Source organism: Orbicella faveolata, unplaced genomic scaffold, assembly GCF_042242905.1.
Source record: "Orbicella faveolata isolate gen_17 unplaced genomic scaffold, um_ofav_v1 contig_36, whole genome shotgun sequence".
Lineage (NCBI taxonomy): Eukaryota > Metazoa > Cnidaria > Anthozoa > Scleractinia > Merulinidae > Orbicella > Orbicella faveolata.
The window spans coordinates 16,291,462-16,315,124 of NW_028301565.1; the positions used below are offsets into that span (position 1 = coordinate 16,291,462).

General features: G+C 39.4%; 1 protein-coding gene and 1 long non-coding RNA gene across 5 annotated transcripts; both read left to right on the forward strand.

The window, feature by feature from the left end:
* Positions 1–598: 598 nt before the first annotated feature.
* Positions 599–19,375, forward strand: LOC110040281 (TNF receptor-associated factor 2-like). 2 transcript variants are annotated; one of them, XM_089275045.1, is made up of 9 exons: positions 599–1,030; positions 13,442–13,604; positions 14,992–15,046; positions 15,207–15,311; positions 15,727–15,891; positions 16,373–16,450; positions 16,913–17,002; positions 17,225–18,304; positions 19,232–19,375. In XM_089275045.1, exons 1-8 carry the CDS (start codon positions 805–807, stop codon positions 18,281–18,283), a joined length of 1,941 nt encoding a protein of 646 aa, XP_089131171.1. In that variant the 5' UTR covers positions 599–804; the 3' UTR covers positions 18,284–18,304; positions 19,232–19,375. The 2 variants fall into 2 exon arrangements, 1 of the variants encoding a protein (XP_089131171.1); XR_016202473.1 differs by having other exon boundaries at positions 626–1,030; positions 17,225–18,715.
* LOC110040411 (uncharacterized) lies at positions 19,237–22,702 on the forward strand. Of its 3 annotated transcripts, none has more exons than XR_016202474.1 (5): positions 19,237–19,375; positions 19,755–19,850; positions 20,196–20,300; positions 20,721–20,821; positions 20,963–22,702. It is a non-coding gene; the product is annotated as an uncharacterized LOC110040411 (long non-coding RNA). The 3 variants fall into 3 exon arrangements; XR_016202475.1 differs by having other exon boundaries at positions 21,306–22,702; XR_016202476.1 differs by lacking the exon at positions 19,237–19,375 and adding an exon at positions 20,442–20,526 and having other exon boundaries at positions 19,816–19,850.
* Positions 22,703–23,663: the final 961 nt, after the last annotated feature.

Genomic DNA, 23,663 nt, shown 5'->3' on the forward strand with positions numbered 1-23,663 from the left:
TTAAATAGCGTTGCTGATATTGTTTCAGGACCTCTCAGCATAGTTGCAGAGCTACAGCGTTACACAATAAAGTATTCCCCCACCTCTTCAAACAACCGTTATTTATTGCTCTACAGAAATGCTTTCTCTCTCTAATATCCGTAGTCTAGTTCTAGAACTGATGCTCTGTCCTTGTTCTGTAACCTGTTCAAACCGGCTGGTCCCAAATCAACAAGAAACTTCCTGACCAATCTTGCATAATTTTCGACTTTCAAGGTAAGAAGCCAACAATAAAAACCCTAATATATTTTTGACTTTAATAAATCTAGAAATAAATGCGCCTGAATTGATACGAAAATAGCCGCACAAAACATAAATACAGTAGTTTTATAAATTAGATAGTAATATTTTTGTGAATAGTTTAAGTTTTTGACGCATTAAAAACGATGCTTCAAATAATGAAGCAAGTAAGGTAAGATTGAGCACAAGTGCCCGTTGAATGCATTCCTTTGCTTTCTTTAAAATTTTTGCGATAACAAGTTCCGTACAGAGTAACTGATTTCTCGTTCAATTACCGTACTCGCACTAATCTTGTCGGCCGAATCATTTCTCTTTCTCGGAAAGCCAATGCAAGACCGATGTAACTAGCGATCGCTACATGTAGGACTTGTTATGATCACCAGTTCAGGGAGTTTTAAGAATGTATTGACTACATCCGCTTCCAGCAGAGGTGGACGTATGTAATACAAACGAGATGCCCGAATTACACTGGGACGAACTTGGTCAACTGTCACTGTCATTTGGTTCCGAAAAAATTAACTTTGCATGAGACTCGGGGATTCCCCGAATCACCGGATCAGAAACAAACAGGAATCAACGAGTTCTTGGCTATATCAGAGAACTGAAAACGCATTTCCTCGATGTGCTCGGTGTTTTTTGTCGAACCGTGGCTCTTTGTTCAGGTTATCTACAGAATGTGGTAAAAATGTTGGAGTCGAAATGTCTTTATACCAGAACGTCGCAAGACCAAGGCCGATCCGTGCAGTTAGAGGTAAAGTAAGGAATATAATTGTCTTGAGCCTACCCGGCACTACTAGTAGTACTACACCCAAATGAACAAAAGCAAAACAAAATAACCTCAACAGATCAATTTATCATTGTCGAATTTATGAAATTTGCGAAGTTTCGTAACAATCCGTTGCAGAGTCATGGAACTATGGCACCCCACAAACTTCCCCATGATAAATATGCCAGGAGCAAATGCTTGCTTCCACGGGCAAGCGCCTACTGGTATACAACATAATGAGTGTTATCAGAAATCTCTCGTGGCTTTCTGGTGTTATATACATGAACATAACCCAGTGAGTACATCAGTTACGACGTAAGCATAAGGATAAACATAGCGGAGGAGTATCGTGAGGAAAGACAACACTGACTCGTTCCTATCACGTTTTCCTCACTAGAGCCACTGCATAAGAAAAACGAAGTGAATTTTCTTCATGGGATAGATATTACGGCTTAAGTCACTTTAAGAAAAAACAGAGGTTTGCAATCGTTTACTAAGTGATATAACGTCTATAACCGAATTGGTAAACTCCGACGAAAGTCATTCGGTTGCTTGATAGGAAGTCGTAGTTTTAAACTTCCGCTTTTAGGCGGAATATTGCGTCCCGATGTATTCTAATTTTCATCAGCTATTTTTTCAACATCTTGCTTTTAAAGAAGATATTGAAATGTATAAATTTTGCGTTTTACAATAACGTGCTACTAACACACAGACACCAAAGGTAAACCAAATACTCAAGGGAAGATATTAATTGAATGCAGAATGTGCAAGAACAAAACAGTGAACATGAAGCCTCAAGCTGCTTGTGCGTTGTATTGGCAAGTGTTTTTTTGCTTGATCACGCACATTTTGCATTATCGATGCGTATTTGACTGATATTATTACTTGTGGCACAATATCAAACAAACCTACTGAATAGAAAGACGTAAACACAGCGCTTTAAAGGCAAAGGACTGAATTTTCAGCCTTTTTAATCAGTCATGTTTATGTTCTGGCGATGTATTGTTAACAAATAACAGACAGAAGTACATTTGCATACACTGTCTTCTTTTCAATAACATGTGGAGCATTTAGCAATATCAATTTTACGTCATAACAAAGAGCATCGTTGTTTGTGAAAGCCGACGGGGGAGTACCGGCTGGTAACAACTTGATACCCTCCATTGGTACATGAAGATGCTTCGGTTTCGAAAGTCCGAGATACTTTCCATTCGACGAAGACTTCCGCGTGTAATATTCGAAAATTTCCAGTGGCGAATAGAACAAAGTTTTCCCATCAACTGCACCGGAATGGAACATTTTTCCGGAAATTCTATCCGAAGAAGAGGACAACCTCACAAGGTATACTATGGCAAGCCGTTTGTAGCAAAATTCAATCCTTTAATTATCATGATTCAATCCAACACCTGGAATATTGATTCAATCCAATACCTAAAATATTGATTCAATCCAATACCTGGAATATTGATTCAATCCAATACCTCGAATATTGATGTAATCCAATACCTGGAATATTGATTCAATCCAATACCTCAAATATTGATTCAATATTGATGCAATCTTCCTGGGCCGAGCGCGGCCAACAAGAACGAGAGTAACTGAGCACTAGAGAGCACTGAAAACATGGCGGGCGAAGGAGAACTAGAGTTAGAAGCTGAGTTTCCTAAGTTTCTTGCAGACATCTTGGATAAAACGGAAATAATTTTTGAGAATTTTGACTCAGAAGTTGCAGAAGCGCACGCCGAAGTTCTACTGCGGATTCCATTACGATAGAAAGCGAAAAAGGACGAAATCATGGAAGACCATTTCTTAAAATTCCTGTTGAGGTGCTCGAGGAACTTTGAGGACTAGGATTCATCTGGACAACGATAACAAAGATGATTGGAGTGTGGAGATGGACAATTCACAGAAGATTGACAGAATATGGCTTAGAAGATATGAGGGGTTTCGACAGCTTACCTGATAAGGAACCGAAATCATTCAAGAGTATGGATATAATTTCATTGCAGGTTTCTTTAAGTCCATTTGTTAAGAGACTAATAGTTGCATGACCGTGACATGTTGTGTTACCAGAGTTAACAATTGACATGTAATACGAGATTTTGTATTTTGAGCCTTTTGTTTTGTTCTGTCGTATTATCGAGATCGTGTTGTAAGCATATATTCGCATACCGTCATCGCGAGGAGAATAAACGTACAACTTGGAACCGTTTAAGTTACTTCGTTGTTTGTTTCGTTATTTTACGATTGTTACCGTCAACCGATTACAACACCATTGGGTTACGGGTTCAACGGAGAAGAATAAGAGAAAGGTTAGCAAAATTTGATCCCCAAAATACTGTCTTGAGATGGGGTGCGTAAATTCGCTTTGGCATCTGGATGGACATCACTCTCTGATCCGATGGAAAATACTAATTCACGGCTGTATAGACGGATTTTCTCGGAGAATAACGTTTTTGAAATGTAGTGCCAACAATAAAGCAGAAACAGTTCTTGAATTGTTTCTGGGTGCCGTTAAGAGAGACGGAGAATTTTGGCCTTCGAGTACGAGTAGATCATGGTGTTGAAAACGTTGGTGTGTGATATACAATGGAGCAGGTTAGAAGAGAGGAGAGGGGCAGCTTCACTGCAGGGCCATGAACACAACCAACGAATTGAAAGATTATGGAGGGATGTTTCCGTTGTGCTTCCCACTTGTACTTTTACACTTTTTGCAGTATGGAATTGTCAGGCATCCTGGACACTGATAATTCAGTGCATCTTTCCACCTTACATTTATTTTTCAACCAAGGATAAACCTTGCTCTTTGCCAGTTCACTGAAGCTTTCAACCACCAAAATGTAAGAAGAGAAAAAAAAAAACTGGTTGCCATACCAAATGTGGCTTAATCATATGATGCAGCCTGAAAACCCCCTTTCAAATGGAAAGTCATATGATTTTGAATACTATGGTGATGATCCGGATGGTCCAACTCCATTGGACAGTGATAACAATGTTGTAGTTGAAGAAATTGACCTGGGACAACTTGATTCAGTGCAGTCATTTGCATTGGAAAGGCTAGATCCCTTAAGATAATCAAGTCAAATGGAAGTAGACATCTTCCAAGAGGCTCTAGAACTAGTGACAGTTAAACTTGGGCAACTGACAATTGCATGATACTACATGTGTGTGGGCTGGGTAAAGGAGATTATGGCCCTTAAAGTATTTTTGCAACTCAATTCACAACAGAAAACCTCACCCTGTGTCAAGTAAATTATTTTCTCATCTTCCTTTTCATTGATATACAAAACTCAGAAACTGCTTGAATTACAGAATGCCTAACTTCTAGCAACACAACTAAACTGAAGAGAAATCAGGGCATTTGATAACTGCCATGTGCACTACTCTGCCTTGTAGATTTTTCAGGTGCTTATCAAAACAGATGTTAAAATGTTGCAAGGTTAATTTGTTATCTTATTTTCAAAAGTACCCAGGACACAAGACTAACTTCTTGGTGCACTGGCGTAATGGCTACTAACGGGACTCATGTCACTAGCCAAAACTAACTTTGCACCAGCCAGCCTTTTTCATACACAGCTTCACTGACTTTTTTACAAGAGTGGTGGTCAATCTTGGACATTTCTTGTTGCACCTAAAATGTTAATAATAATCACTAAGAAAATTTCACTCCCACAAACACGAATCCTGCTTTTCTTGAATATGCTTATGTTCAATCTTTGATGTACTTTTATCAGTGTTGCCATTTTCTTTTATCTCCCTTTAATAGTTAAATATTTATCATATGCTTATTAAGGCAATTATTTCCATGAAATCCACTCATAGTTTCCCTGTTTTCATTAGTTTCTATTCTCTTCAATCAGTTTTACTTTGTCAGGATAATTCTCAATTTTGTTTTCATCCAGTAGACCAGTACTCCATTCCATCATGATTGTCACAATGGCTAGTGAAAGTGCAAAAATCTACTATTCAAAACTGAAATGTGTGGCTAGTTGGCAGTAGTGTTAGCCTTGAGCCCTGGGTACCCGATAATATTCACAACAGATTGGTGCCATGTTTATCATAGAATATCAAGGAAAACATCGTTTTTAGGAAAGAAGTACCACATGTGGGTTAAATAATGCAAAACATGAGGCAACAACATTGAAAAACGTAAAACACATCCCCATGTTCAATGATTGCTGTCTTGTAAAATGTAAAGGTTCTTATTTCAAAAATAACTTAAAGCCAGGTTTACACAAACAGTTTTTGTGAGAAACGTGTTTGACTGTGCACACGGCACAGCAAAAATTTTGTTTACAGTTCAAAGTTTAGTGCGCCAGTAATGATTGGACAGCAGAAATATGCACAATACCAAAGACCAATGTGGTAGCAAAATTTCCCACAGTTTATGTTATTTGCCAGAAAAAGCTAGCACACACAGCTTTTAATAAACAAATATGTTTGTGACATAAAAATTAGTTAACTTACATCTACAAAAGCGGCAGTAATGGAATCTAAATTTTCCGTGTCCCTTATGTCTCGGTTGTAGCACTGCCTCATTTACCTAAGCAGACTAATGGTTTGATCAAGAACGTCGGCGTGCACTTCTGCAACTTCTGAGTCAAATTCTCAAAAATTATTTCCGTTTTATCCAAGATGTCTGCAAGAAACTTAGGAAACTCAACTTCTAACTCTAGTTCTCCTTCGCCCGCCATGTTTTCAGTGCCCTCTAGTGCTCAGTTACTCTCGTTCTTGTTGGCCGCGCTCGGCCCAGGAAGATTGCATCAATATTTGAGGTATTGGATTGAATCAATATTTGAGGTATTGGATTGAATCAATATTCCAGGTATTGGATTGCATCAATATTCGAGGTATTGGATTGAATCAATATTCCAGGTATTGGATTGAATCAATATTTTAGGTATTGGATTGAATCAATATTCCAGGTATTGGATTGAATCATGATAATTAAGAGATTGAATTGAACCAAAAATTTTATTTGCCATTGGATTGAATGCCTTTTTATATGTTTAAATAAAACCATTATTTAAGGGATTAAACATATATTGCAAGGATTGAATTTTGCTACAAACGGCTTGCCATAGTATACCCAAACTTTAAACATTTTTTCCCGGAAATTTTTGTTCTATTCGATTTGTCGATTTTGTTTCCGGAATATTTGTTGAATGGTTCGCATTTCGGACATTCGACATAACCGTGTTCTCGTAGATACTTGCCCAGAAAAGTTTTGAAGTAGCACCTCTCCTTTTGAAATTTCCGGAATTTTTGGATGAAAGCCGGCAAAGCAACCCTGTAATGCAAAGGTTGAGGAGGCAACTAAAAGGGAAAAATTAACCCTCTTGCTTCGCGCAGTAAAAAGAGATTATGCACAGTAAACAGGGGTTTCATATCACTTTCCACCCGACAAACATTCCCCTAAGACTTAGAACTTTGGAATTGAAAGATCTGTCGTGTCAAAATGTCCGATCTGACGACATTGGGGGATCGGACAAACTATTATGTTAAATGTTAAAAAAGTCAAATGTTGAATGTTGTAGCGGTCAATGTGATTAGCTACATCTAGCTAGTTCCAAGCATGCTACTTAAACTTATACGTTCATATAATTTACCAAGTTGTTACATTACAGCAGCAGCTGTATATTTGACAAAATTATTCGCACGCCATAGATAGATAAATTGTAAGTCATTTTAAAATAGCTTAGTATGTCTCGGGTGATGGTGCAATCATTGCAGAGAATTAATCATGAGCAAATTCGTCGACTTTGCAAAACTGAAAAAAATATAAAAGTCGACGAAATCACTCTTCAACGTTACATCGTTTCTTTTATGAAAGGGAGTTGCAAGTGTGCAATTTGAATAACCCTGAAACCAAGAGAGAGTTATCTACAAACACCAGCTCAACTGCAATCGAGGAAATACAACAAAGAAATAGTAGGTCTAGTTCTGTAATAAGTGTACACTGGAATAATTTACCTCGCAAATAATCGCAAAAGTTAATTCCACTATCTAAATTTTTCCAAATCCAAGATTATGCACCTGAAATTAATGACAGGTTTTAATCAGCGCCAGTTTCTTTCTCTGATTTAGAATTTATTATATTTTTAATGTACAAAAATGAATTATTTACAACTGACATGTTACTACTGACATCCCTGCAGAGCAAGTTATGCCGGGTTGTCACGATATTCGAATCAAATAGTTCCTTGATCATTATTGGGTGCACCCAAGTTACAGATTTTCTTTGTATCCCATATTTAATTTCTTTGTTCGTGGAAGTTTTGTGTTTTATCTTGTTTTCCTTATGGATGGTAACAAATCTAACAACATCTAAGCGCAAAATTGCGCAACACGATCTGGGACTGAAAGAAATTTCATGTTCAATTGCTGTACGTTTGGTGAGGCTGTCGCCACTAGTAAACCTTAAAAATTTGCGCACGTACTCATTTCAAAGTCAAGTTACCGATTTGGAGCAGGTAGAATGAGCGTTGTGTCAGTGCGTCAGTTCAAACTGATAACAAAAGCTCAGCGGGTAAGAGTTTTATGAAATGAATAGAAAACCACTTCTGAAACCAGTGTGCATGATCCCCTACGACCTTTAGACTGATGCACAAGTCAACAACTATAACAATATCTAAACGCAAAATTGCGCAAAATGATCTGGGACTGAAAGAAATTTCATGTTAGCAATGCTGCAAACGCAATCATTTTAAAATCAAGTTACAGATTTTAAAATCAAGTTTCAGATTTTAAAATCAACTTACAGATTTAGAGTAAGCTGAATATACGTTGCTCCAGTGAGTCAGTACAATCAAATAATAGCAGCAGAGCGGGTAATAGTTCGTGTTCTAACGTTGTAAAGACTGTACGTAAAATAAAATGAATAGAAAATCACATGAGACTGTGCATGATCGGCTACGACCTTAAGACTGATGCACAAGTCTTTAATTCTAATATAACGTTTCGGCGATCATAAACATCCACAAAATTACACAGTACACTTATAAATTTGCTGCAATTTCCGTTGGTGAAAAATCAATTCCTTTGTGTAACGGGAATTTTTACGGACCGTTTTCTTTGGTCTCAGCTCACTGCCCGATCGACTAGTAATAGCACTGATGTCGTGTTCGACTGTTTTGCATAACTTTCTGTTACACCTCGCCAATCATGTTCGCTTGAGAGAGTCTCAGCCCAGAAAGGCAGTTCAAATAAAGGAAAAACTTTATCTATAGACTGGCGATATCCATAATATACTGTAAGTTCTTTTACGCTTGTTTAACGTCCGTGTAGTACTTGAGGGTTCCCTTGAGATCAGACCCCGGTGATCAGACAAGCAGAAACGCGCAATACCACCGACTGACACGATATTCAGTTAAGTAAATAACAATATCTCCGAATTAATTCATTGTCACAAGTCTCGCATTTGTGGTCAATTGCTGAATGAAAATGATGCTCGATGATTGGCTGCCATTGGGTAATGATATCATACATCGGGTTGCTATTAATGAAAGTGTCACCCTCGTTATATTCAATTGGGTCAAGGGCTGTATGAATAAAGCAGCTCGCTAGCCAACCTGCCCAAAGCTTGCGCTCTTGTGGTCTTGAGAGTGACCGTCTTATTACTCTATCATCACATCCAATTTGGTGAAGACAAGAGCGCAATTTGAAGTGTTCACACCGATTAAAAAGACGATTTAGTTGGCGAAACTGTGCACTTCCAGAGAAGCCTTTTCGGAAAATTGGAAAAATGCATCGATGCATGTCTAGAATGGTGAAGTGGTGTTTTTCATTTTTCTGGTGGTTTCACTTGCGTGCCACGAGGGATGACGAGGAAAAGAGAAGACCTGTTGAAAATTATTGTCACGAGGGTGAGTAACTGATGGTTTGTACTGATCAGCTATAGGTTTTCTTATTACTTTCTCTTCTAAGTGTGTGAGCACCAGAAGACGAGACAAGTACCCTTATTTCCTAGCCGTGTAAAAACCGCCTTTCAAATGCCATCACCCAATTACGCGGTGTTTATCACATTTAAGACCACGGGATTCTTGAATTACATAAAAAAAAAATGATCTAGATCAAGTCATGTAACGCCATATAAAACAACTCTTCTTACTTGAGAACCCTAAGCTATTTTTCTTAGTTTCAATGAAAACGTATTTTGTTAACACATAGGTTATGATTTCTTTTTCCAGAGAGAATGCCAGTTCAGTGCACAGAGACTGATGATGATGATGACTTGATGCTGGTTTAAGAGAAAGTACAATACCCATAAAGGCGGTCATCTGGGATGTGACGATACGTCAATAAATTAACGGAACGCACTTCCAGAACATTGACATAAATATATTTATTATAGTTAGCGACGAACTGAGAAACAAACACCGACGTAAGCTGTGAATTGCTTTAAACTAACTTTTTTTGTGCCATGTTTCATTATGTCTTAGTTCGTTTTAGTTTTGCTTGTTCCTTATGGATGGTAACAATACAATGTATGCATTAAGAAAACCGTGCAACGTGATCGCCTCTAGTAAAACTTAAAAATTTGCACACGTAATTATTTTAAAATCAAGCTACAGATTTAGAGTATGCAGAGTTAATTAATGCTAGAGTTAATGTAGCACAGTGGGTAAGAGTTCGTTTTCTGGCTTAACACTGTAAAATGAAATGTATAGCAAATCACTTATTAGACTGTGTATAATCGGCTACGACCTTAAGACTGATGCACTTGTCTTTAATTCTAAAAACAATTTTCGGCGATCGTAAACATCCACAAAATAACGTGCACAGTGCACTTATAAATTTGCTGCAATTTCCGGTGGTAACAAATCAATTCCTGAGTAATGGGTAAAGGTTTTCTACGTTTTCTCAATTGAACGTTGTTTTTCTTTCGTCTCAGTTCACCGCGCAGTCGTTTAGTACTGATGTATGACCTCAGTAATCGCATTTGGCTGAGCGCAGCGTTTTACATACAGTTCTGTAAACATCGAAAATTCTTTTCGGTCCGGTGAGTCTCAGCCCAGAAATTCAGATCAACAAAGGGAAAACGTCCTTTTCGACGATGGCGATATTCATAAATTACTTTTCCGCTAGCTTGGTTAACATCTGTGTAGTACTTGACGTAAGAAACATACATGAACTGAGAAACATGGAATACGCGACTGATATGATATATTCACTTCGAGTATTCAAACAACATCTCCGAATTCGTTTAGTGTCATTTGAGGTCAAATTCTTGTGAAAATGATGCTCGATGATTGGCTGCACACCGAAAATAGAAAACAATGGCTAAAAATGATACGATGATGTCGTACAGTTGTTTTGAGAAATGCACAATAGTCACATTTTCAGGTTGCCATATAGCAGTGATGACTTATAAAGTCGCCGGTCATCACTGTACAAAGTCATCACTGCTATTACGGAAAGAAAACATTATTCGTTTCATAACCTGCGTATGCATGTGTACAACCCGTTCACGTGACTAACGAGCGCACTTTAACTCTAGTTTCTCTGAACGTCTTGTTTCAGGCAGTTTTGTGTAATGCTTGCTTAAAGTTAAGTTATGTTAGCATACACAAGACTCTTCCCAAGATGTAGATCGAATTCTCGTGATAGCTCTTTAGCTCTGGAACGCTGAGATAAGAAAATGATATTATATAATGTAGTCTGGGCCATGCACTGCATGTATTACTCACTCACCCATGAACAGCTTCAAGAGACTATGACAGCTATCCACAAGGACTTTTGGCAAATGTTCTTACCAATTCTTTAAAAAGTTTCGACTCACCACATGTACCAATGTTTTGAGGGTCTTTAAATAGACTATGTCTGTTTAGTATATTCCACGCTCTGGGTTTTACGAGAACCGAGAGAATAACGCTAATTGCCTTAGTTAGCTTACTATGACTGTCATAAGCCCACTGCATATTAAAATTTCGATCTTTTTTATACTGATATTGACCGTCATTGTATTAAGCCTGTAATCTTAAATTTAAACCCTAGTGTTGCAATTCAACAAAATATGTATTCAACAAAATATTCAACAAAATTTGTAACTGAAAGACAACGAGACAACGCGATGGTCATATTCCAATCCACAGTGCTACGATTGTATTTCTTGACTCCGATAAGTACTTTCAGTTTGAAAGGTAAACAGTATTCAACCTTTGGGGATTCCGCGTCGTCGTTCGGGTAACAAGGCAATTTAATATTCCGGAGTTGTAAAATAATCCAACAGATGTCAATCAAGTTCAGTGAAGCGCGTATGGAATAACACATCGGAGGCGAAAGGAGTTCCACCAGACATGCTATGTTCCACGCTACCAATCCTTTTCCGAGGAATGTAAGTGAATCTTACCGTTCATGATGAAAGTGAAAGCTGTTAAGTGAAAAGATCTGTAGCGAAATTTCGTCTGTTAATAAGGAGCTAGCGTCATTGTCTTGAATGGTACTCAACTCCAAAGTAGTGCTAAAGGCTGTGCGATTGTACATGTAGTTGCGTCGGTTATAAACGGTTTGTCGACCTCAACTGGTTATCTGTTTCGTGCAGTTATTTCATATATAGCAATGTATACTAAAGCTTTACCTGATAGAAATTAAAAGATTGAATTTGAAAGGTTTAAATTATTTATCATTGTTGTCTGCGTCCTTGAATTCTTGGAGTCAGTGAGTAGGGTCGTGCCCTACAGAGAACAAAGACTGGTTCAGTGGTGTAGGAAGACTAATGTAACGCCTGCAGGTAAATACGGCAGTGCATAAAGACCCCTTTGTATGCTTACGCACCCAGTATGAGCGGTATGTACGATGAGCGGGATTAGTATCGAGATTCACCACGAAGTATAAATCGACCTACTGAGTATGTACAAATGAGGCTATGAACAGGAAGAGTCTTGTCATGGCATGCAAACCGAATTCAATAACACTTATGACCTAAACTAAATCACTAGCATAGCTTTCATTTAATGTTATCGCTTAGAATTAGACGATTAAAACTGTTTTGAAAACTATTCAGCAGAATCGAGTCGATGTTTATCAGTGAAATACAAAATTTAGTGGCCGCTGTAATTTTCCAAGTAAAGATACAACGATCACAGTTTCATTTTCAATTTCGTTTCAAATAGACAAACTGCATGCTCTAGCAAGTTTCAAATGCAATGTTGTTTTGAAGTAAATATGAAGGTGTCGGTCACTTACTACAGTGTTACTACAGAGCTATGTGACATTACTTGCTACGCAACGGACAAAACATGAATTTCTTCATGAAACCAAGAAACTCTCTTATTGTATTTGAAGGCATAGAAAATTGCTCAACTAACGAGCTTGACTTAACTATCCTCGCTTCACTTGTCAGACCTTTACTAACAGAGCCCAATTATTACTGATTGCAAAAATTACAGGATTCTAGAGACGGAGCTTTTTGCGTTGCGTTTGTTACTAACATTAATCCTCAACGTACTTCCTCTTAACTCAGCTTTACCTTACTTTGTATTACTGCTTTCACGCTTTGCGTCATTTTGTTGTCGCAGTTCATCACAATTAGCATTTTCCTATTATAAATTCAACTTTCAACGCCTTAGCTTGTTCATCAATCGCCTTAAGATGACAGTAGATTCTGTCGAAACATGTCTTTCAAACTTAAAAGTTTTGTTGCTGTCTTTAAATTCTTGACTTGCCTGCTATTATCAGGGCCCTTTGGAAATATCTAAATAAGCAGTGGCCTAAACTGAGGAATATACAGTCAGAGCTCGTTTCAGTTGAAATGCTGGTCCGTACTCTTATATCAGCCATATCTATCTCTACGCTGTTTGTGGACATGGCTATTCCTGAAATTTTGTATCCATCATATCTCTCGAGTTTCAATAGTGCATTGGGTAGGGAAGGGGAGAACAGTAACGCATTATAAAAGAATAGCAAAGCTTTTTCAAACTTCAGTTGTAAAACGCAAATAATTTATGGCATTACATCAGTGTCCCATGGACACTGTACCTGCAGATTGGTTTTAGTCACCCATCTCTATTTAGTGACTTGTTTACCTGGCTTTGCTTGCCTTACTCCGAGAATAACATTTCATCAGCCCTGGCAGGAGCTGTTTTTTTTTTTTTCTTTCTTTCTTTTTACAGGGACAGGAGTTGTTCTTTTGCTTTTTTTACATTACTTCGCCAGCCATTGGTGAATCAATTATTAAAGGATTATTGGTCAAGTCAACAGACATCAACGCCCTTCCCCGACGCTGTATATAAATCCTTCACTCAATAAAATCAGCGCGCCGTTGCTCCGCGGTGGCCGCCAACGATGACATCACAACATTCAACTACTCAAACAGCGTTCAACCCCAACTTTGACTGACTTTCATTCTCTCTGTCCGATTCTGTTTTCAGGGAAACAAGTGCTTTAATTAGTCAGATACAAGACTGACAACTGTCCCAATGGCAGGGCACACAGTATCTATAAACAGCACAATTGACCCAAGATATCTGTGTTCTTGGTGCAGTAACATTCTAAAAGATCCTGTGCAGACAGGCTGCGGCCATGTTTATTGCAACTCCTGCATCACGAACCTAAAAAGGTAACTGCAGAATCATGACTGTGCCTTATTTTGAAATTACACTATGTTCTGCGGAAGTAGATCGTCGCTGTCTACTTCTGCAGCATTGCGCGCAACAGTTAATCACCATATGCCAATACATATACAGATAATGTATAGATTTAGCCAAACCTAAAAGCGGAACTCCCGGGCCGCTTTGTTCAAAACCCAATTAAGCTAACCCAGGATAAGCGAGAATTTTGATTGAGTTTTGAAACTTTGCGGTAAGGGTTTTCCTTTTATACTTTTGGCCTCCTGTTTTGATTTTGAATAATCTCAAACTACAACAGGAGCCCCGACCCTAAAGCAGTGAAAAACACTTGTATAAAAGAAAAATTTATACTTCGGTTAACTTTTAATCTTGGATTAGCGTTAAACCAATTTCCGAACAACCCGGCCCTGATTACAACAAATTAAACTTACATGAGCCCGCGATCCAATCGAGAACAAGTACTTGGTGAGCTATAAACCTGAGCCCGCGATATGGTCACGTGATACTGGTCAGTGGATACCTTGTTTTGACAGGTGTCAGTTGACCATATCATGGATGTCGAATATCAAACACGTACGCTGTAAACCAAGACTTGGTATTAGCTGGAGTATGGCCACCATGTTGCACGACGTCGTCGTCGTCGTCGTCTTTGGGCGCACGCGCCCGCGATCCGTGCCGCTAGCCATGTCGACCATGAAAAATGAGTTGCACGGGTTTCTATTTTTATGCATGCATGTGGTTCTGTTCTTATAGTTATGGTGCTCCACTTGGCGGCCCTTCGGGCCGCCGGAGCTCCGCTATTATTAACCACTCTATGCGAAACGTCTATTTGAAACAACGCGATCTGTTTGTGTATCTATGTTTGTTAAAAAGTGATAAAAACCGTGTCGATACATACCAATATGTATTTGGTCAAGCAACCTTTAAACTTTAGCTCACGTAATTGTACATTGCCGTACCAGCAAGGTTGAGCGAGACGTTGCAGGATTTGGAGGGTTCACTCAAATTAAGACGATTTTCCAACACACACTGCAACACAAGTGCAATAATGCAGGCTATTACCAGATTACAAAATTACAGCTGGGCCTCGCGGAACTTGTTACTTGCAAGAAGTAGTATCGCGTTACGCTTCTGCGACATTGCTCCCAAACAATTTTATGGTGTTTCCACCACATGCAGCATGGCATACCATGATGTCGCATGACCCTATTTTGCAAGTAATGATGATAATATGTCGCATAGTGATGGCAATTCCATTTCATTCCTGCCATGTTGGCCAACTCTCTCATCGTTCTCTGAATACCCCAGTTTTCAGCTTCTAGTTCTACATCCGAACAAAAAAAAACACACTTTCGTCTTTTCTTCTACATTGCACAGGGATGATGGAAGCTTTGTCTGCTTTGTTGACAAGATTGCAGTTCCAGCAGACCAGGTATATATGTAAATAGCTTTTAAAAGTTCTTTTGGCAAAATTATTTGTTTCATTTCAAAGAGGTTTCATAGCTTTGCGCACAATGCTCAATATAATTCATTTTTAACTCCTTGGTTAATTTACAACAGATGACTAACAACGTATCCATGTCACATTATAGCTATTTCTTGATAACTTTATGAAACGCGAAGTACTTTCTCTGGTAGTCGCATGTCCCAATTCAAGCGATGGCTGCGAATGGAGAGGGGAAGTAAGATACATTGATGTAAGTCAAACAACGTTTTTTAGCTGAAATAACAGTACTTATCATAAGATGATCAACGGCACTCTAAAAGCAATTAATGCGCACTATGCATTTAGACCTTCCATAATCACAGTTACCGCAGCACCTGTACAACCATAACGTCTTGTCGCCCTCACTGAGCACAACAAGATACCAAAGAGTAAGAAACAGAAAGTGTCACGACTTTAAGCATAACATCTGAAAACAAGCAAAAATGCTTTGGTATGGTCTTGGTATACAATGTATTCATAGGGTTGTTATCAGGCTCGTATACAAGGGCTCTGGGGACGACATTGGGCTCTCACAGACTCACCTGGTCCACTCACTCAGTGAGACAAAATAAAGCAAAGTGGAGAGCGAAGTGAAGGAGTTCATATTACTTTTCCTTTCCACATAGAAGCACCGTCTCTCCTGCCCTGCGGAAAGACAGAATTGTTCCAACTACAACTGCCGCGAACGAGTTAAGAGATCGGACCTTCAGCGACACGTGGAACATGAATGTCCTTATCGCTCGCAGCTGTGTCCCTTATGCAAAGAATCCTTGACAGCAGCTGTACTTAAGGTTAGTTGGATGACTTCCATCAGGAAGTTAATACTAAATACAGTCACTATGGAGACGCAGAGGCGACGCTCACGGTCGTTTAATGAGTAACGCCCTGGATTCTTGATCAAGTGGCACAAGCTATGTTCTTGGGCGAGACACTTGACTTCTTTACTAGTAAACAGCCTTATCCTCTCACTAAGTAGTGGATCTCTGAACTGATATGCTCTTGGGATAATCATGATCATCTTCAGCAATACCCTTGCCGTTAACCCTAACCCCAGAAATACCCCTGTCTTGCACCCTGTAACGATCTCAGACGCAAGCTAATGATGGCTTTTTTTCTCCTTAAAATTAATCAGCCCTGGCTTCGATCCCGTTTTGTAGTACTGATGTTGACAGCTATTTGTTATAATCCAATGTGCTGGATTTCAGATACTAAACACACAGATTCCTTATTGAACACGGCCCTCGTTGGTACCTTTTTACCATCTTTTTTCAGACTCACCAAGCACAGGATTGTAAAATGTATCTCGTGACGTGTCGCGGGTGTGGCAAAGAAGGAATTCCACGTGGAGAGGTAGCCATATTTAAATTCTTATTTTTCTGATACGCGAAGAATTTTTTACTTCATGACGGAGAACACGTCACAATCAGTTGTGACTGGAACCATTGTTCCATTTTAGCCTTATTAAACAAAGCCGATTAGATTTTTTGATTTTCAGCAACGAGGCATCATACCTAATTTAGCATTCGTATACTACTTGTATTGCTTGTTCTAGCTGTTCTTATGAGACCGAACAAAATGGGTAGCGCTTTACTCTCAAAGAATTCTACAGTTTTGCAGCGCGTATGCTCCGAGACAATCCTAAAACACAATTTCGTCCCCAAGAGGCAATACTACTGGGATGGACAAAACCCGGTGTTATCACTTGAGAAGTCTGCCTGGGTTTGGACTTTTCAATGAACAAGTCCAGCATTGATAAAGATAACGTTCACTTCTAATCCAATTATTTCTTAATTCCTCCTGTTCCACTGACAGATGGCAAATCACCTTAGCCCCATCAATGGTGACTGTGAAGCAGTTGAGAGGTGCTGCGCATTTCAACCGATTGGTTGCGGTGAGAGCAAGGTTTGTATCAAAATATTCTAAACTGAAAGGCATGAAAACTGAGCTAATTTCTTTCAAGAAATGTTCACGATTCACCGACGTATCAGAGCATTAACAGCATTTAGACAAAGAGGTCGGGAAAAAAGGACCAGTTGTGCTTGTCACAATGGACCGCCTACATGTAAACACTGGATCGTGATCAAAGTTTATGTAGACTACATTTTAACACTATTTACTTGACAGAAAATGAAGCTGTCGGAGGCCACGAAACACAACGAAGTGTCTTCGATGTTCCACCTTAATCTGTTGTTGGCGTTTGTGTTGCGTCTGGAGGAACAAGTGAAAAGTCAGCTTGCCTCTGGTGGTGCATGTGGTGGCGGTATCAGCGATCATTGGATGAGGGATTCCGAGAGGTCTATTTCCAGTGCTATATCAAGTATAGATGCAGTTGTACGCGAGACAGCAGATTTGAGACAGAAGCTTCAGGACAATTCTGAAAGACTGGTAAGGTTGGAAAGAAGAGTTGCAAGCCATGGTGACACACTTCCAGCAGTGACGCCGGCGTTCTCCTCGCTACAACCCACTTATAACACAGACGAGATTTCTAGACGTCTCACGAATGCCGAAAATGGGAATAATAACATCGAGTTCCTAATAAGCGAGAATGGGCGTGAACTCAACGATCTGAGACAAGAGGTATCGTCACTTAAACGCCAGCTGGATGGCGCAGTGGATAGCATAAGGCGACTTGAGAGAAGAATGGAATCTTCAGAGCACAATTTAGCGCTCAGGAACGTTGTTCTCTCAGACATCGAGGAATATGTCCGACAGCAGCAAGTTTCCACGTACGACGGGACACTGCTTTGGAAAATATCGGATTACGCTCGCCGAAGAAACGATGCCATCAGCGGAAACCAGACGTCTATTTATAGCCCGTGTTTTTACACCAGTCGCCACGGGTACAAAATGTGCGCCCGTCTGTATTTGAATGGGGACGGCATGGGCAAAGGAACACACTTGTCGCTGTTTTTTGTCGTCATGCGCGGCGAGTTTGACGCGTTACTCCGCTGGCCATTCAGACAGAAGGTCACCATGATGTTGTTGGATCAAGACAATGTGGAGCATGTGATCGATGCGTTCAGACCCGATCCAACCAGCTCGTCTTTCCAAAGGCCCAGGCGGGAGACAAACATTGCAAGCGGGTGCCCCTTGTTTTGCCCACTGTCAGAGTTGAATAATCACGCCTACGTACGAGACGACACCATGTTCTTAAAGATTATAGTGGATACTCTGGATCTCTAAACATATAACTAAGACAACCTGGTAAGTTACAGTTAGAGAATCGGGGGAATAAGTTTCGTATTTGCGGTCAATACCGTAAAGCTTTTAATTACTTATCAAAGAACAGCGCTATAAGTGCGAGCAATCTACTTCAGAAGTCCATTAGTACCTTTGAGAAGAACATTGCCAGCGAGCTCAGTCCGGTCTCGACAGCCAGAATTTTCCATCAACCGATACTTTCTCCCCCGACTTTAGAAGCAGACAATAGTGTCAAAATCTCGAAAAGAAAGTTAGCCTTTGAACAAGCTCCCGATTGGGTTACAGGGCAAAAAAGACTATGGCGAGCGGAGCTTGTTGACTTGCTTCAATCGCCGAATTTTTTACACCTCGCATGGAGCCTGTTAACAAGCTAGAGGAATCTGATCTGACTCGTCCTCAGACGTCCACTAAAAGGTGACTAGGGTCGAATCAGAATAACTATTTATCTAACTGATTATAAGAGCGGTTTTCAATTGAGTGTTTATAAGTGACCACAACCAAAGTAATCACGGGCAAATCAGAGAGAATACTGACAATCCAGTAAACCAATCAAGACTCGAATCACATACATGTGGCTGACGCAAGACGCGGGAAAACGTGTATGAGCAAGTCGCGAGTGGTTTAACTTTCGGTTTCAAGTCCGACTGGATGAGAAAGTGGTAGGATATTTTTAAGCCAATCGCAAAGCGTATTAATGTAACCAAAGCTAATGAGGATTACTTTTGACACTGAAGTGAAAAGCGCTCTTTAATTAACTCAGTGTTCTTTTAAAGGTCAAATGAACCAAAATTAAGACACTTTTTCCATTTGGGTTCAGTGTGTTCATTAAGTATAAAATAAACATATTCTGAAATTTCAAACGAATTGGAAGAAGCATTGCGGAAATATTGGAAAGTTAACATCATTGTTTTTTATCCTTCATAATCGTAGAGCGGTCGGGAAAATTGTCGAACAATTGTCGGAAATAAAACTTGTGACGTCACTGTTGGTGAGCTCAAGAAATGCGGGAAATTTGAAACTGCTTTGGTTTCAAGTTCTCAGTGAACTTCAAAGGAAAACCACTCAAAATCAAAGGTTAGCACTTTCAAGTTCCCCCAGGACCGAAAACTTAAAGGAGAATGGCTTATAAAAATGAAAAGAGAATGCTTTATTCCCTCGAAGTGTTCGTGCGTTTGTGTAAAACACTTTACCGAAGACAGCTTCGAACTAAATCTTGTAGTAAGGAGTTTGTTGGGACTCTCTTTCAGCTTCGTAAACTTGTAGTCAAGAAAGACGCGGTACCGACGATTTTTAACTTCACTATAGAACGTTGCAAGTCGGCAATTGGACAAAAAAAACAGCGAAAAACAAGCGAATAATGCCCTCCGATGATGACTTTGCACTATAACTATCTCTGCTTGAATGAAACTTAGTATGTGGCATTGTTGATAATTCTCTGCCATCTCTTTTTCAGAAACAAGAGGGTAATTTATTGCCTGAATTGGGATAAAGAAGACATCACGAGAAGTACCCATGACTAAAGCAGTGGTAGATTCTCTAACAGCTCTTGGTAAGTTGCAATGTTGTTTTGGCTGTGCACTATATATACCCAAAAATTATAAGCACTTCATTGTTAGAAGTAGAATATTTTTGGCTCGCCCAAAATGAACACAGTACTGACATTTCTTCCCAGGATTTATCTTAACATTAATGTGTGACTCCAAGGTATTGGGAGACTCAATTTTTCTGAACCTGTCACCTTTCACCCATAGCAAGGAGGAATTCTCACACTGATTTCTTATGCAAATCTTATGCAAATACAGCTTGTTCCACACATTTACGTTCTGGGTGTTTTATGAAGCCCAAAGCCCTATAATGTTTTTCTTGGCACCCACTTATGTACTGTCCTTTGCAGCACCTGTAGGTCAACATGTCAGTGAAGTTGCACATGAGCATGTGCCGGCATTGAGGCAGTGGCTAGCAACCAAAGGGATCAGAAACTCATATGACAGCTGGCATGGTAGGTCACCAACCAAAGTACTATATTTCACTGGTATGGATTAACCTGTAATCTGCATCAAGCTAGTAGCTATGTACTGCTTTAGTCTCTGTGATAATTAATGGTAGTTCTTGTTTTCCTTTACTCACTAATGTTGGGAAGGGTGTCAAGAAGGCCATCAAAAAGGTTGCCAGTAGGCTTGTTAGGGACTCAGAGAGGTCTTGGCTTGCAGAGTTGTCAGACAAAGGTAATTTTCCATTTGAGGAGACATGCCTGTGCAGAAAGTTATTTACATAAAGTTTACTTGTGATGTGGCCTGTCTGTATTTTATTATCATCCAATGGATCCTGAGTAACTTTTGTGGTGAAAATCTTATGCATTATACCGTTGTTAGTTAAAGTTAAAAAAGCGTTCTAAGAATGAATTCCGTTGTTTTGACAGTGAAGTGCACCAAGACGCATATTTATTATGCAATGAAGAATTGTAATGGCGATGCAGACAAGTTGAAACGATACATAGTAAACATTGTAGACCATTACCAGGTAAAAGGGTTCACGAGGTACATGTACCTTTGAATTGTGATCCTAATTTTGTGACCAGAAGAGATTTATTCCCAGGGTACAAGTAGATATGAGTGGTTAGTGACTGTTGAGACGATATTTTTTATTTCCCTCACCCCACAGGTCATCGAGCCCTTTGCACCTCATCATTATCAAGGTTGTACAAGCTACTGAATCGGAACCTCTAGCTCTACACAGTAAACATTGTTCATATGGTCGAAAGGTTGTTTAATTCATTTTATCTGTGTGGCACAGGGGGATCACTCCAATTGCCATCAGGAGTCTCGATGTCATCAGCAAGCCTATGAATGCAGCAAAAACTGACCCCTTGTTACTGCACAGGCTATTGCAGCATACCGGAAGGCTGTAGTGGGGACCAACCCCTAAAAATTCGCTGAAGATTATGCCTTGGTAGTACCGGGATTCATACATCAATATTGAGTGGAATTGTATCTTTACTCCACAGATCTGCAAATAACCACTTTATTTCATACAGTATGTGGAAAGTCAACGAGTGGGCAGTAACATTCCTCCCACCAAACAAACGAACGTTTGCACTACTCACTGCACATAGTAATGTTTATTAATTTATGAACATGAAGCGCTTCCATTTCAGTCGTAAAGACACCAATGAAATGAGAATGCAGCTTACGGTACTAGACTGGGGATGTACCACAATACTTTTATTAGTATTACATGTATCTTCACAAAAAGTGGCAGTACCTCAGTTACAAGAATTTACATCAAGTACACTCCCTTGTTTGAACCTGTTATTAGTACTGAATGCTAAATGTTCGGTAAATGCCTGAAGGCTGACAACAGTGAGAAAAAGAAAGACAAAGGATGACGAACGTCCAAACAAAGACACTATTTTTTCTAACTTTATGTAAATTGCGCGATATAGCTGTTAATTATTACTGTTATTATTATGATTACCATTAGCTCCCAGGGGGGGAACTCCCATATGAAAAGGACAGAGGTGCTCGTCAGAAATTTTGAGAAGAAACCCTAAGAGGTAACGAGATCCTATTTTTTAGGCGTGGCTTGGAATTCCTTTCACCTCAAGAAGTACCAATTCTAAAACAACATATTATGTCCCGTCATATTTTTGGGGCTTAATACCCAAAAAGGTATCTCAAAAGCTCCCGCCGTGGACCTTTTAAGGCTGAATACTAAGAGGTACCAAAATTGCTTTTTTAACCCCTAAAAGGTACGACCAGCACCCCCGTCCTTTATATATGGAGTCCCTACCCCGGGTTAGCTCCCTTTGTTGATAAATAAAAAAGCCAACTGAAGAAAGCACCAATGGACAGTTGCAAATGAAGTACATCACCTTTTAGTGGTTACAGTAGTATGTTTCACTTTTCTGTTCTGTTTCAATTCTTTAAAATGAGAACGTGCTGTGTGAAGCCACATCTGAACAGTACTGTCAGACCAGTCGCCAACCAGACAATTTTAGATAGTGCAGAGTGCAATTTAAGGCTCTGATACAGTAGTCACACAAGTCCTCAACCTCGCCTTTCTCTCCCTTGGTGGTTAGCTAGGCCTTTTCCCCTTTGCAAAATATGAGCGGACAAAACCTTGATAAAACATAATGTTATGTTTCGTTTTTGTATTTTCTTTCAAGGCCCAAAAATAACTTACAACTACCGTTTGCCAAGACGGCGTCGAATTTTATTGCGGTGTTTTACGTTGAGTTTCGTTCATATTAAATTAAATAATACTTAGAGGTGGTAAATGTCAGAATTTTACTTTTCACGTAATCGTTTGTAACTTGATACTTTTGTTTTTCTCGCCAAGATAGGCAAGATGGCACCCTTGTTTCCCCGAAAATATAATAAAGATGTGTATTTTCTTACTCAGTCCTGGAGATACATGGAATTAGCCTAAGTTACATATCTGACGAACAATCGAAGAGGATTGATTTTGTTTTACTCAAAACGAATTTCTTTCAATCACTTGATCATACGCAGTTATCCTCGTAAATCCTCGAATTGGCGTCCGGGGCGCTCATTCGAAACTGTTCCATTTCACGTTGCTATAAACAATTCTTCTTGAGCAGAAATACCCATTGGTCTAATAAAAGTAAGAAGGGATGCAAATCCACATTGAATGTTTTAGGTATCGCCGGAAGCAGGATGATGTAACCACAGAGGACCCGAACACTGTATCAGCAATAACATTCATGGGAAAAAAATATGCTGTTATTTCCCTGTGTTCCTGTGTCTTTATGATCCGTTTAGAAGGATTTGAATAGAAGCGAAGGCGGTTTACATTTCAAATATAATCTTGTCTGCCGCTTTGTAAATATGACGCTCCGATTACGTCTGGAGGTTACATTTTCGGCATTACAGTGAAACCTGTATTAAGCGGACCCATATTAAGCGGACGTCCTCTATATAACGGACACCAGCTTGAATCCCAAAATTTTCCATCCCCATTTACTGTAAAATAAACCTGCATTCAGCTCAGCAGACACCTCTGTTAAGCGGACGCAGACACCAATCAGTTAAGCCATTTTGTTGTGCAAAACCTGCGATAAGCGGACACTCTCGGCAAGGGCTTTAATCAGTTCAGACTCCTTTAAAATTGTTCAGCGATGTCGTTTTAAAGCTAAGTAGATTATTTCAGATTGATATATTGACTGACTGGACATTGTGCTATGAGCAGACTTTGATCTTACACTGTGTTACACTGAGTTATAAAAGGGTTAATAATTAACTATTGTTGCACAATATATAAGAACCTGCTTAAGGTCATTCCCCAGTATTGCACTTCGCATCCCTACTGTACATAATTTCACACGTGATTAGCGCGGGCACAT

Bases quoted from the DNA above. Each gene is read 5' to 3' on its own strand.
- LOC110040281 (XM_089275045.1), top strand. From the start codon at position 805: ATGAGACTCGGGGATTCCCCGAATCACCGGATCAGAAACAAACAGGAA. The intron at 15,047-15,206 runs GTATATATGTAA...GTCACATTATAG, and splicing joins TTGCAGTTCCAGCAGACCAG to CTATTTCTTGATAACTTTAT. The intron at 17,003-17,224 runs GTTTGTATCAAA...TTTACTTGACAG, and splicing joins TTGGTTGCGGTGAGAGCAAG to AAAATGAAGCTGTCGGAGGC.